This window comes from Salvelinus sp. IW2-2015, unplaced genomic scaffold, assembly GCF_002910315.2.
Source record: "Salvelinus sp. IW2-2015 unplaced genomic scaffold, ASM291031v2 Un_scaffold3035, whole genome shotgun sequence".
NCBI classification, from domain to species: Eukaryota; Metazoa; Chordata; class Actinopteri; order Salmoniformes; family Salmonidae; genus Salvelinus; species Salvelinus sp. IW2-2015.
In genome coordinates this window covers 79,772-94,643 of record NW_019944327.1, presented here as the reverse complement: position 1 = coordinate 94,643, position 14,872 = coordinate 79,772, and the positions used below count along the sequence as shown (strand labels likewise).

Sequence of the window (14,872 nt, the reverse complement as noted above, 5' to 3'; positions counted from 1 at the left end):
AAAGCTCGTCTACAAGCTGCCTTTTTGCGATTTAAGTTCATCTGCCTTCTCCTTCAGGTCAGCTTGCAGTGTTGTTTCAGTCTTCATGTTGCTTCAAGAGCTTCTTCATATTTGAGATATTTCCAATTTAACCTGCAGGGCTTGCCAACTTCTCCTTTTCAGAATCTCTGACTTGCAGTTCTGTGTACATTCTGTTGCTCTACTTGGCCTCCTCTTCCTGGATGGCCCTGAGTTTTTCCTCAAGAGAGGATATTGTCTCCAGTTTTTCTTGCACCTCTTTTTTCAACGTACCTGACACTCTGTCTGCTTCTCTAGCTGTGACAGGGTCTTAAGGTCATCCTTGTGTTTAGACACCTCTGCGCAAAGCTTGTTCCGTTCCTCCTTGACCGATTTGAGTTCTTTCTCATACGTCTGCTCCTTGTCCTGGAGCTGATCTTTCAGTTCTTGCTGGATGTACTTGCTTCCCTCAATTGAGAGATGAGACCCTCGGACTCTGTAGTTTCTGGAAGCAACAGTCACATGCTCCTTCAGTGAAGAGATCTGAGTGTCGCACTCCAAGAGATGATTACGATGGCCCACGTTGTGCTGCTGCGATCTCCCCTCGAAGTTCCAGGATGGTCCGCTTGTCCTCTTCCACTTGCTTCCTCAGCTCCTCCACCTCTACTGTCCTCGACTCCTTCTCCTCTTTGCCTTGCTCAGCTCAGTCTCTGCATTCTTCAGCCTTCCACCAGCTCTGCCGTCCTGGTGTTTCAGAGCCTGCTGGTCCGAGTTCTGAGAGTCTCGATGATCTGTGCCTCCCGCCCCGATTTTGTGAGGGCGGTCTCGATGCGAACCAGGTCCTCCTCCTTGTGCTTGATCTCCTGCCTCAGCACCGTGATCTGCTCTGCGTACTCCGCCATGTTGCCCGAGAGGGCAAAGATGTCTCCTGTCCTTGTCTGAGAGGACGTCTCTGAGGTTATCAATCTCCCGTTCACAGCTTTGAAGGTTGTGATCAGCTAGACCTTTCTTCCAGATGGGTGGTGTTCAACTTGTCCAGTTCATCGTTTGTCTGATCCAGTCGTTTTGAAGAGTCTTTATTGTGGCTTCTTGTTTCTGTGTCTACGGGTTTGGAAAAAATACAAATATGTTATTGGAGGCAGAAATCTCCTAAAGTACTGTCAATATCATTGCCATTTAATGAGTGTGAAGGTAATAGTTCGCCTAAACTATTAAATCTGAGATAAACATGTCTTCTGGTTTCTTATATGCAAAAACTCTAACCTGAATTCCAATTAATATTTAATCACAGTAATTAAGCCATGGTAGTCATATCCCGAAAACCTTACCTTCTCTTTAAGCACACTCAGCTTATGTGTGAGATCTGCAACCGCTGTCTTCAGTCTGAACACTGTTTTTCAAAGGTACTGCATTTTGTGGAGACTTCAGTGAGCTGAAAGAAGAAAAGAAGGTTCATGACTTACTATGAAACAGATTTGACTATTAATTGATCGCCAAAACAGCGCTACTGACTTACATTGTTCTCAGATTGAAGCAGCTTGTCGGCGACCTCTTTGTGCTGCGCCTCCTTTTCCATGACAGAATCTCGGAGGCTGTCGATGAGCTCCAGTTTCTCAGAGGTCTTGACTAATGTGTTCTCCTTCTCTATAGAGAGGTTTCCAGACACTCTTGGGTGTCGCTCAGTCTAAAAGGCATCAAAGAGAAAGGAGATGTTTTAAATTACAAATGAGGACATGGTGATAATCTTACATTCTCCAAAACAAAATAGCACACACATGATCATCCTCAGTGCACAACTTTACCCATGCTTGATGGTATTTGTTAATTAATAATTTGCATAATGACTCCACAGTTAGATGCATGGAGCCAAACTATTCAGTACAAAAACCTTACATTCCTTTTACCCTTAAATGAGTAACTGGCACTGGATACAAATTTGGGAAATGAACCGGTTTACTAGTTGTGTGTCACCCGTGACCTTTTTTGAATTGTGTGGGCTTACCCTATGAGCTGCTCGTTGAGGCTGGTGACCAGGAGATGGTGTTTCTCTGCATCCCTGCTCTGCTGGCTCCGAAGGCTGGCCAGTTGACCCTGTAGTCTCTCGGACTCGTTCTGTGGGGAGGGGGAGGAGAGGGAAGGTTTAACATGGTTTGGAGAAAAGCTCAGCGTAAAGCTGGTAGGAAGCTCACTCCATCTCACTGCACACATATTGACCCAAAATACTACTCCCTKTCTTCTATGTACAGTGTTAGGTTTAGTCCAAACAACACASCATAAAAGGAACACAATTCAGCTTTCAGGACATTTTGGCTTAGTATCATTTCTATTATSTTTTTTGCCTTTCTTAGGGTAAAACAATGYTTTGAACTTGGCCTGATTAGAATTGTCAMATACTTTTGAATRMTCCTTATATGATGGTTGAACAATTAACCAACCGAGTGAGTTTGTTCTCCACACCAAGTGAGTTTGTGGCCAAAATATGCTCAACATAGCACTCGCTTATTAGAAGACTGCTCGCAAGCCGTGAACACAGAACAGTGGGTTTCCAAAACAAACAAGCCAAAGGATTAGCCTTCACCGCCGGAGGTGCTCTCTCTAGCGCACACAAACACTAACACACCTGGGAAACCCAAAATGGACGCCTTTCTTCATCTACATCAAACGTCACCTGTGTTAGAGGGGTTTGTTACAAAATCCTAGTCCTCGGGAGGAAACATGCAATKAACTGAATAGTACAAATTAATTCAGTAAAAAGTSAATCCAARAGCAAAGGCAAAACAAACTCCCAAACACAAAGGAGAACTTATAAGATGCAAAATGTTGATAATGGGAGCAGCTGACAAAGTTACAATATACTGGGATAGATTTCCACTACCTCAGGAACTGGCACAGGTAAGTAAACCCCAAAGCCAGTTGTGTGCTTCTTTTTATTAACAGACCAGGAGGTATAGGAGGGTATAAGCAGGTAATCTATGGTGAGTGGTATGGAAGTGTGAGAGGGGAGAAAGAAAGGTCCCTTAAGTCAGTGGTTCCTAAACCGTGGGGTTCCTAAACCGTGGGGTTCCCCCCCCAACATTTTTTTATTTTTATATATTATTTTTAGGGAACTCAGTCCGGCTATCAACTTACTCTTGAAAGTTGTAATTATAGAATGGACAAGGGGAAATTTCGAATTGGGTAGTAAATTATCAGTATTCCTCTTGTTATGTCGGTCATTGTATACCTTAGAGACCTATTTATAACTTGTCAGAAATGTCCAGATCAACTAGCAAATGTCAGCTAATGTTTTTTAGCTAGGTTTTTTAGCACAGATTTTGTAGTAATGTTTGTAAATGTTTGAGTCACTCAAATATTTCATGAATACACATTAGACATGGCAGAATGTATATAACTGCAAGTAAATTAGCTTAAAAACAGCAACATTTTCTCTATAACCAATGACAAAATGTGTAGAATTTCAGGAAATATGCTTTAAACCTGCAAAATGTATGAACAGTTTGTGTCATGAACAGTGCTTGTGCCAATAGAAACAGACGTGGTGCGTGGGATGTTCCCCAATGCTGGAACGGGGGCCTGAGTGAAAAAGTTTCGGGAACCCCTGCTTTAAGTGTCTTATGTAGGCTATCTTGGTACAGTGTGGCATTCTGCAAGGTGCATGTGGTTCTGATAGCTCTACAAGGTGCATGTGGTTCTGATAGCTCTACAAGGTGCATGTGGTTCTGATAGCTCTACAAGGTGCATGTGGTTCTGATAGCTCTACAAGGTGCATGTGGTTCTGATAGCTCTACAAGGTGCATGTGGTTCTGTAGCTCTACAAGGTATGTGGTTCTGATAGCTCTAAAGGTGTATGTGTTCTGATAGCTCTACAAGGTGTATGTGGTTCTGATAGCTCTACAAGGTGTATGTGGTTCTGATAGCTCTACAAGGTGTGAGATATGAGGGTCCAACCAGGTCTGTGAGACGGGAGTTTACCTGTAGGGACTCGATGCAGCCTGCAGCTGCAGCCGGTCCTCAAGGTCCTGACAGCGGTCCTCCAGTCCTAGGATCTGTTCCTGCAGCTGGTTCCTCTCCAGCTCCAACTCCTCCACTACCGACCGTAGGCCACCTGCAAGGGCAGTCGCATAGACAAGTAAGAGACAATCTTGAGAAATCTGGTCGTTATCTATCATCATCAACAATAATTAGCGAAAATGGATGCAAATTGTAATCATAGAAACAGCCCTTTATACAGTCACAACTGAAACATTTCCATGCAAACATATTGTTGAGATGGATTACAATGTTTATGATAGTTGGCCTGCTACTTGCCCCATGCAAGGTCACTGGTTTTTGGACATTTATTTATATTTTTTGTCCCATTAAAAACCATGAACCTTTCAACACAGTGAATGTGTCAAACACAAGGAGAGATAAGAGGAAAAAGAAGAACAGACAGGGCATGCAAAACAGCATAAAAGCCAAACACTTACCACGGACGGGGGAAACTCTCCATCTAAATTCATATGAACTGACAAGAGTTCAATGCATTCGACATGGACCAACATCGTAGCGAGCCAAATACTAGCCAGTTCAACCAGCATGCACGTTCCAATAATAACCACCTCAACTTGTGATGAGATAACACAAAACCCCACAGATGAGTCAACCTTAGGGAATGTATCCACTCTGGGGTTGAATGTGTTAGACTGGAGGGAGAAAAAACACCAACATGTAAAACCCCCAAAACGGCGGAGGAGTGTTAGGCCTACGTTGACAAAATGACAAAAAAACAACCCAAAGGACTAAAACATCTCAAGCTCCCAAAATGGTGGTGGGTGGGTGACAAATACACAAMAAGCGACAACGTGCATGCCAGCGTAAACTGTCTAGTGGGTCTCACACCTGTGTTGGGGGAAGTGTACTCAGGCCACCAACCTCCCATGTTCTCCCCCTCCTCCTCCATCGGGGTGGTGCTCTCAGATCCGCCACYGTGTGGGTCCTGGTGGAACGCCTGCTTGCCATCAAACTCAAAGTCCTCCTGCGTGGGGTGACAATACTCATTTTAGTCTAGTGACTGAAGTACATTTCGTCTGGGATGTTACAGAGGATAGCGTACAAATCTAACGTCAGACAGAACTACAGTAACATTTAATCTCCCTTGTTATACTGATCATCTACAGGCATCCTTGCTGGCCGTGACCATGTGACCACGCTCTCCGAGGGTGTCTCAGGGAGAGTTGGGATATGCAAAAATTCACACGTGTATTAATACACTTGTACTTGAAAGAGGACAAATATTAGCATTAGTTATTATTATTGCTGCCTTATTCCTTCCCAGCTCTGAACTCACCACACCCTCCTCCTACCAAATCACTCACCCATCTTGCCACCTCCCCTCCATCATTCATTCTCCCCCTCTCCCTTTTACTCCGTACCTGCAGGCTGTGTTGGTGGGCGGTGCCTCCCATTTTCTTGCCGCCCCTATGTGGCCCTGTGAGACCCCGGGCCTGCACCAGCTCCTCCTCCAACTCCTGCTGCCGGCTGGCCAGCGCTGGATCGGAGCGCGTGGAAAGAACCAGTCATCCTCAATCAGTTTTGTGCCACAGGGAAGGGGAGGGAGCGATGAGGGGGTGTTTTTGGTGTTACAGAGTTGAACCCCAGAGATGCATTACAGAGAGTGGGGTAAAGAGATGGAGTAGAGAGATGGAGAGACAGAGATGGAGAGAGCGAGATGGAGAGATAGAGGATGGTTTAAGAAAGACAGATGATACAGGGAAAGGAGGAGGCGAGACAGAGAATGGATAGTGAGAGAGAGTGAGAGAGGGTGAAAGACAAGAGGGAAAGACTGCAAAAGAGTACGTCACCCAATGATGAACACACAACAGCACATTGCACACAAGGAAACTTCAGCCCACTCCAGAGAGGAGAGAAAGAGAGCTAGAGCACTCCAGACTCCTGTGAGCGTGTGTTCTTACATACTGTGTGGTGTTGTTTTGTGTGGTTTGTTGTGGTGCTGTGTAGACTTTCCTAAAAGCAGAGTTTCTGGTCAAAGCCATGCAATCTAATAGGGGAGGGAGACAGGCTGCAACCAAACACGAGGAGGATGGAAGGGGGTGGCCGGGCAGTGGTTGCAATGTCTTTACGGCTCAAGAGACTGTACTGCAACAACATTTTCAATGGTGATTTGGCATACTGGAAAGCAGGAGGTCACAACCATTCCGACTGAAAGCTGCCCACATTGTGATTGGACTGTGATCAGTGGTCACTACATTTTTAATTATCAGTGTCACTAGTCAGTGATTGGACCATCAAGGGGAAGGGGAGGCAGCAATCACATTTATGTCAAATTGATCAATCAGGGCAACAATTTGCACAAAACTCATTCCCATCTGTTTTGTGATATCAGGTAGATGGGGGAGGGATGGGGGAGCAAAAGAAACATGACAGAGAGAAGGTTCACTGGTGACAGAGAGAAGGGTTTCATTGGTGACAGAGAGAAAGGTTTCAATGGGGACAGAGAGAAGGGTTTCACTGGGTGACAGAGAGAAGGTTTCATTGGGTGACAGAGAGAAGGGTTTCATGGTGCAGAGGAGAAGGGTTTCATGGGTGACAGAGAGGAAGGGTCTATTGGGTACAGAGAGAAGGGTTTCACTGGTGACAGAGAGAAGGGTTTCTTGGGTGACAGAGAGAAGGTTTCATGGGTGACGAGAGAGGGTTTCATTGGTGACAGAGAAAGGTTTCACTGGGTAAGGATTGCAGATGTGGTGGTGAGCAAAGTGGTCAATGTAGCCAGCGAAAAAAGAAAAAAAAGTCATTTATTTCCAATGAGGACTTTAGATTCTTGAATTCCAAGGAATCTCCTTGATGGACTGAACTGATATGGAATTGACTCCATATATTTATTAAGTGAATGAGCACTTAATCTGAATTGAATGGACATGACCATATTTAATTGTTTAGATGTTAAGATGAGCTCCAGAAACCAGGTTGAGTAGGAATGCACCAGACATCGCACAGTTAGCTACTTCAGCAACTAAAAGCTGCAAGGGTGGCAGCGTTACCAGGCAAATGACGCAATGAGGTTAGCAAGCGTTAGTAAAGTTGGATGATGATTGAGAGAGGACGAAAGCCTTGAAAAACAGCACCACTTGCGAGTGTGTGAGTGTGTGCGCATGTGTGTGTGTGTGTAGAGGAACACATAAAACTCCCTCAAGCTATATGTCAGTCTATTACATAATTCCAACATCATCTGTCAATAACTATGCTCACAATGACATCACAACTGTAGCCTAGAATTTTCACTTTAGTGTTATTAGTGGTTTAATATAGCCTCATTTTCTATAAATTAAACAATAAGGATATTTCATAATTCTATTAGAGGAGTCTTCTAGGGCTCTTTTGATTGGTTTATTTCTTCTTTATAAACAAAATCATTGGTTATTTTATTTTTTATAAAGAAGATCATTGTATTTTATTTTTTTTTCACATAAGCTCCGCCCTCAGTAGTCCTAATTCCAGTGTTAGCGTTAGCCTTCCCACCACCATTGAAGCCTTTGCATTTTGTTGTGTTAATAAGTTTTGCAGATCAGTTCAAGGACAGCGTCATTGTGAAGTCAACGAGTCTGAAGGTGGCAGGAAAGTTGGGGGAGGGAGAGACGGAAGGAGGAAGAGGAGGGGAAAATGGGAGAAGGAAACTGAAAAAGAGGGGAGATACTGAAGAAAGACTACATGGAGGGGGTATATAAAAAAGCACAGGCCTCCACTGTACTGCCTCCAGTTTACCCGGAGGAGGTGAAAAGGATCCTGGGAAACTGAGGACAGTACAGTGGAGCAGGCTTTTGCTGAGGGGGATGGGCCTGCATGCACAAAACTGAGGGAAACAGGTTCTTGTTGGCTGCCCCCATCCCCGGAGCAGGGAGCGGAGGAGGAGGGGGAGGACATGGGGTAGGGGTTGGGGGGCGGAGAGCCAGAACGAAAAGCTCACCGGACGGATGGTTGGAGGGAAAAAATGAAACAAAAAATAAACAATGCTCAGTTGGACAGTGAGGGGCTCTCAAACAACAACAGAAGACATTGAACTTAACAGATAACTTCTCTAGAATTCCCTCCCACTTCCTTCCTCCCTGTTTCCTTGGGTAAAAGATTATGCGTTTACAGTATATAACAAAAAGTTTGGACGGAGTGGTAGCTGTGTTCTGTGTCGTCGAGGGAGCGGTTGGCGGCTGCTGGTGATACGACTGTTGCATTTCGGTCTGAGGTGAGGTTTAGTGTCTGTGTGTGTTGTGTCAGTCCCCTGTGGTAGTGCCAGTGCGCCTGTGTGTGTGTGGACACCCCCAGCCGTGGCGGCCCTTACCCTCTCTCCTCCTCTCATGTGGCTCATGCGCAGGGCCATGGTGGCCTTCTCCTCGCGGCACGGTCCCTGGCCGTCACGCCTCCGACACCATCTCCTGCCAGTCCAGCACCTGGCTCTGGGCGTCGTCGCGCTACCTGACTCGCTGGCCTAGTGTGTGTAGGATCAGAAAGACATGAGAAGCAGGATGTTGGTTTGGGGGTGGAGTTAGAGTGGTCCAGAGATAAGGCACAGGGGGGGTTCATTTATTCTCATTCAGGGATTATCAACATGGGAGAATGTGGTGTTTGATTTCATCTGAGGACAAGTGGCTTTCCATCAGAGAAGTGAAGTCGTCAATAGGATAGATGTGTCAGATGTGTTTGGTGATCAGTGCCAGCAGGGTTTCCGTTAGGAAAATGAGGCACCGACATTTGACCTGCAGCATTTTCATTTACCAGACCATTTTTGAAATGTACTGGACCCATATGTATTGGGTGCGTAACCTGATTACGTCATCCACCCAGGTGCTAGAAATCCCATTTAGATTACGTAATTCATCTGAACAAAACATGCAACTGGAGATGCAACGCTGTCAATCCTCCTTCTTACTGAATCCTATGAGCACTTTGAGATGTTAGAATAACGGTCCACATTTACTGTTCCTCAGTCAACAAGGAGTAACCAACAGCAAATCATTAGCCTTGACGATCTACTCCCCCTATATGAAAAGTTGACCTATCTATTGTTCAATTGTCGTTCTTTGCGAGGAGAATATCCTATTCCAAACAGACTCTGAGACAGTTGTGGGACGTAAGATCCCAAAATCATACAACCAGTAGGACTAGGATATATCAAAAAACTTTAAAAAGCAATGAGCTGATGCAACAGATCAGAACATTTAGCTTGAATGTTGATAAACTAGTATTTCTTCACATTATAAGGCGAGCATGGGCACAAGGCAGTAAGTAGGCTACACGCGAATGTTTGTTCCATAATGCAATTAGCGAACCGCACCAGAAAGCAGGTTCATGAGACAGAGATAAAACATTAGCAGGGAAGATCTAATGATGCAACAATAGCATGGTTGCTAATATGACTCGGGTTGAAGTTTGGCAACTGTCTACTTTGATTGCAAGGTAAGACATGCTCATAATATGAAGTAAAACATTCAGGTTTCAAACAATTAAGTATAAGTTTTCTTCATGCTGAAGCTATGCACTTGATTGGCGAAAGTAAAGCCGCTTCAATTACCAGTTGGGGGCAAAAGCCGGCTATTACTGGTTAACGGAAACCTTGAGTGACGGTCGAGGTATGCATCCACAGTGAACCCATCGACCCTCACGGTTTCCCCCAACATTGAGTATCAAGTATCATGACTAGACACCACTACTGCACTGCATGCCGGGATGTAGGTGGTACTTCCTCATTTTTTATTTTTTATTTTACCTTTATTTAACGAGGCAAGTCAATTAAGAACAAATTCTTATTTTCAATGATGGCCTAGGAACAGTGGGTTACCTGCCTTGTTCAGGGGCAGAACAACAGATTTGTACCTTGTCAGCTCGGGGATTTGAACTTGCAACCTTTCGGTTACTAGTCCAACGCTCTAACCACTAGGCTACCCTGCCGCCCCATTGAGTATGGGGCGGCATGTTGGGGTACCGTCGTGGGGTTTGAACTCTGACCTGAGAGGCGGCTCTCTTGGTGACTGCTCAGGTCGGAGGCCATCTTCCTCTGCTGCTCCTCGTACACCACCAGCTTGGCCTCCAGTACATCTACAGGAGACAGAGACATGTTAACATCTACATGAGGACAGAGGACATGTTAACCTCATCCAGTACATCTACAGGAGGACAGAGGACATGTTAGAGACAGAACACAATGTAAACAGATTCTGAATAACACGCTGAAGGTACATTGCAAAGATCAAACAGAACAAGCGACCAAAATAACATATAACATTGTAAACATGGGAGGCCGTTGCTCATTTAGATGGGTCTTAAACCTCTTGTAAATCCTCACCAGACTACACAGAGATTCGTTTCAGTACAGAGAACATCTGCAGTAGAAAACCCTTTTGTTAAAGAGATAGTTCACTTTGAATTTAAAGAAATGCTTTTTTCCTAGCGTTGCTAAATTCTCCAAAAACGCTAGACAAAAGAGGGGTGGGGTGTTTGCTAAATACCCATTTAAAACACATTTTTTTTAAAGAGTTATAAATGATAACACCAAGGAGAAGTCCACAATAAGATAACACTTACAAAACTAGCTAGCACGTTAAGCTCATTTACACCATGGTGCAGATAAGTGTAGTCAGGTGATTGATGATAGTTGAAGACTCTCCTCACCGTTCTTGGCCTTGATCTCGTCGTACTGCTCCAGCTTCCACAGCTCCTCCCGCTCCTCCTCCAGATCCGTGATGCGGCTGCGCAGGGACGTCACGTCAGGGCCCACTCTGCCAGACTGGGGAGTGTCAAAGTTCACAGGTCAAGGAAAGCTCAGCGCAACATGTCTGGTTCTTGAATGAGACTAAACGTGTACGACATACATTCAGGGCAACATTTTCCCTCTCCCAAGACACGTGCCCTCTGAGCATACTAATCATAGAAGTCTAAATAGATTGGAGCTCTGAATTAAACAGACCATTGTTACAGAAAAGTTACAATATTGATCATCACGCTGCTGATTATAAATTTACTCATCCCGCCTATTTAAAATGTTACAATTAGTTTGCTGATATAACTGAATCTCTTACCTGGCTTTTCCTCAGCTCGTCCTCTAGCTGTCGAATACGAGACTTTGACCCGGCTTTCATCTTTAGGAACTTGGCTTCCGATTTACTGGCCTCCTCAGTTTCAGCTTGGCTTGTGCTGCGAGAGACGAGAAGAAGGGGGGAGACAGAGAGAGAAAAGCAAAGTGACAGGAGAAAAGCAGATCATGAGATCTTCACAAGACCTGAAGAAGAGCTTAACATCCCAGGAAGCCCATCAACATTATATAAGCATCCTATGGTCTGTAGAATGTGTGTATCTGTCCACATCTGTACCGACTACCTACCTTCCARCTCGTTCATCCTCTGTGCCGTGGCTGGAGAATCCCCGCCGCTCCCTGCTTGCGTTTGGGTCTGAAGCTCAGCGACRGGGGTCCTTCCCAGCTCCTCCTGTAGCTGCCCGCGAAGTGCCTGCTCCCGCTCGGCCAGCTGGGCCTCGTGGCACTCGGCGGCACGGCGCAGCTCGCCCTGATGCTTCTCCAAGAGGTCCCGCAGCTGAGCCCGCATCACGTGCTTCTCAGCCTCCATCTTGGACCCGAGGCTCTCGCGCTCCACCTGCAGCCGCCGCGCCCGCTCCACAAGGTCCTGGGAGAGAAAAGGAAGGTTGAGGGGAGAGCAGGAGGAGGGGAGAGCAGGAGGAGGGGAGAGAGAGGTAAGGATGAGGGAAGGAGGAACAATTGGTGATCACTGTTCTAGGCTAGGGTTGTCGCGAGAGAGATTACATCATAAGGGGATTGGTCTCCCTCATCTGAAGTTAATTACTCCAGGGTCACCGTTGATAGTGGCAGACCCTGGCCGTCACGCCACTCTCCGAGGGTGTCCGGAGAGATGGGATTCGCAAAAAACACATTTAGAATTCACACAGGCGTATTAATACACACTTGTACATGTATGAAATAGGACAAATATAAGCACCCACCAAATTATTATTATTATTCATTATAGTAGTAGCCATCACCAAGACTGTAACCTTGATTCTCCACCCTTTTCCTAGTAGTGTGCACTTGCACACTCCCTGTAAGGGATATAATAGCATTGGATTGATGTAAGAGTAGTCTGGAGAGTTCTCGTCATTGTTAAATGTATGCAGGAAGGTTTGGAAGTGGACACACACTTTGGGAGAAAGGWAGAGAATTGGAACGTAGCCCATATTGTTTTGGCCCACCCTTCCAATGGGTATAGCTTAACACCCATGTGGTTTCATTATAATATATCATAATATATGCCATTTAGCAGAAGCTTTTATCCAAAGTGACGTACAGTCATGTGTGCATACATTCTTCATATGGGTGGCCCCAGCGGGAAACAAACCCCCTGATCCAGGCGGCGCAAGCGCCATGCTCTACCTGAGACACAAAGAGGACCCCTTAAAGGGATAGTTCACCTTAAATCAAGTTTGACCTATTTAAATAACCCCTCACCTTGATCTGCTGGTCTCTGGAGTCAACCTCCCCCTGGAAGACATCAATCACCTGGTTTTTACCCTGCAGCACCTCCTCCTTCTCATGTAGTTTCTGTTTCAGAGCCTTCAGGAGCTGGGGAGGACAGACAGCCATGTCAGCAACTACACTACCCACGGTGCACAGCAGTGATACTGTATATCACAACTTGATCTTGTGGTCACAATAGGACATTGCATGTTGTAACTGAAAATGTTTAACTTTTGGTACAATTCGCTGGATGTATAACTGTTTTGAAACAGAATGTTCCTTCCAATGACTTAAGATAGAATAATCTATAGTGTATCTACAGCTAGCATGCAGCCGGGTTACAGAGTTCAGAATGAATAGAGAACTTCACGGAATAAGGAAATTTAAAGTGGGTTCATAGTAGATTTTACTGGTCATTTTTAATGGTAAAACAAAAGTAACAGCGGTAAATCCTCGTCTAGTTTACCTGTCCAGATCAGCGCTGGCGTCAGACTTGGCGGCCAACTTGAAGAGCTCCTGCTCATGCATCTGGTTGACCTCCATTAGCTTGTTGTCTTTCTGCAGAATGATGTCTTTAAACGTCTGGATCTGAAACGACAGTTCATTCAGAAGACATTTGTGAAGCTTGAATATCACGGCTGGTCTGACAGGGAAGCTTGAATACACGGCTGCATCTGACAGGGAAGCTTGAATCGAGGCTGTCACGGCTAGTCTGACAGGGAAGCTTGAATACACAGCTGGTCTGACAGGGAAGCTTGAATACACGGCGGGTCACGGCTGGTCTGACAGGGAAATAGAGCTTTGCAATTTCTTCAGCTGATGAGGTGAACAGTGATGTGATTGGCCATGACACAGAAAACATGAAAAAGCTGATTTTACAGGGAGGGGAGGAGTTGAGTTGTAACTGGATTTTTTGTTTTTGTTTTTATCTGTCATTAATAAACGTGACGATAAATAATGTGATGATTAAAAAAATGTACATATCTCTTATAATCTAAAGTCATAAGCAGATTTGCTGATAAATCACGTTTAAAAAAAATCACATCTGCGAAATCTGTGATTTTTCACCATAACCTACGTTTTGCTTGTACATGTTCTCCTTATCCTCGAAGGCGGCCTTTTCTGTGACTAGGGACTCCTTGAGGCTCTCAGTCTGCTCCTGCAGCAGGCTGTAACGTTCTCACCCTCGCCCACCTCCTGGTCAGATTTAGGACCAGCAGCTGCAGCTCCGCCAGGGAGCCCGCTCCCTCTCCTCCGGCAACGCCCTGGAAACCACCCCCAACCTTGTATTAGATTGTGTGGTGGGAAACCTGGTATTAGATTGTGTGGTGGGGAACCTCGTATTAGATTGTGTGGTGGGGAAAACCCTCGTATTAGATTTGTGGTTCAGGGAAAACGTATGCTGTGTGTATGGGAGGTTGGAGGCTGGGGAAATGGGCCGTCTCCCTGGCGGAGCTGCACGCTGCTCGGCCTAATATCTGTACCAGTTAGTAAGGTGTGTGGCTGTGAGTGGGTGATTGAACGTGTGAACAGCCTGACACTTTGCAGGAGCAGACTGGAGAGCCTCAAGGACGCTCGCCTATATGTCACAGATTAAAAAGTTGCCGCATCTTGTCGAGGATATATAGGAAACGTTGTACCGTGGCAGAACGGGAAATAGCGGTTATGGTTGAAAAATCACAGATTCCGGCAGATGCTGATTTTTTTTTAAACGTGATTTATCAGCAAATCTTGCTTATGACTTTAGATTATAAGGATATGTACAATTTTTTTTAATCCATCACATGTATTTATCGTCACGTTTATTATAATGACAGTAAAACAAAAAAACAAAAAATCAGTTTACAAACTTCAACTCTCTCCCGTTTCCCTGTAAATCCAGCTTTTTCATTGTTTTCTGTGTCATGGCCAATCACATTCACTGTTCCACCCTCATCAGCTTGAAGAAATTGCAAACGCTCTGATATTATCCTCTGTTTAGATTTCTAGAGCCTCGCCGTGACCCCGCCGTGTATTCAGACTTCCCTGTCAAGACCCAGCTGTGTATTCAAGCTTCTCCTGTCAGACTAGCCGTGACCAGCCTCCGATTCAAGCTTCCCTGTTCAGACGAGTGCCTGTGGTGGTAATTCAACCGTGCTTCCCATGCAGTACCAAGTCTCAGAAGTTTGTGTTCAGAATGTTGACACAAAATGTCCTCTCTCTGAATGAACTGTTCGTTTCAGACAGACGTTTAAAGACATCATTCTGCAGAAAGGACACAAACTAATGGAGTCGAACAGATTGCATAGTAGTCAGGATGTGTCTCTTTCAAGTTGTGCGGCCAGTGTACTGACGGGAGCAACCTCAGCGCTATCTGGAACAGGT

The 14,872-nt window shown here is 45.2% G+C and overlaps 1 protein-coding gene across 1 annotated transcript in view; it reads right to left on the bottom strand.

Annotated features, from left to right (window-relative positions):
* The window catches only part of LOC112075219 (golgin subfamily B member 1), a 45,760-nt gene that overhangs the window by 21,087 nt on the left and 9,801 nt on the right, over positions 1-14,872 (bottom strand). Inside the window, 29 exon segments of the mRNA XM_024142243.2 lie at positions 137-139; positions 141-291; positions 294-591; positions 593-690; positions 693-785; positions 788-923; positions 925-994; positions 996-1,062; positions 1,065-1,098; positions 1,326-1,381; positions 1,384-1,429; positions 1,514-1,647; positions 1,650-1,681; positions 2,000-2,109; positions 3,970-3,986; positions 3,989-4,102; positions 4,879-5,014; positions 5,412-5,539; positions 5,542-5,570; positions 8,337-8,405; positions 8,407-8,459; positions 9,971-10,083; positions 10,657-10,771; positions 11,064-11,172; positions 11,359-11,663; positions 12,500-12,617; positions 12,978-13,096; positions 13,587-13,701; positions 13,703-13,773. Coding sequence (XP_023998011.2) covers positions 137-139; positions 141-291; positions 294-591; positions 593-690; positions 693-785; positions 788-923; positions 925-994; positions 996-1,062; positions 1,065-1,098; positions 1,326-1,381; positions 1,384-1,429; positions 1,514-1,647; positions 1,650-1,681; positions 2,000-2,109; positions 3,970-3,986; positions 3,989-4,102; positions 4,879-5,014; positions 5,412-5,539; positions 5,542-5,570; positions 8,337-8,405; positions 8,407-8,459; positions 9,971-10,083; positions 10,657-10,771; positions 11,064-11,172; positions 11,359-11,663; positions 12,500-12,617; positions 12,978-13,096; positions 13,587-13,701; positions 13,703-13,773 — 2,939 coding nt within the window.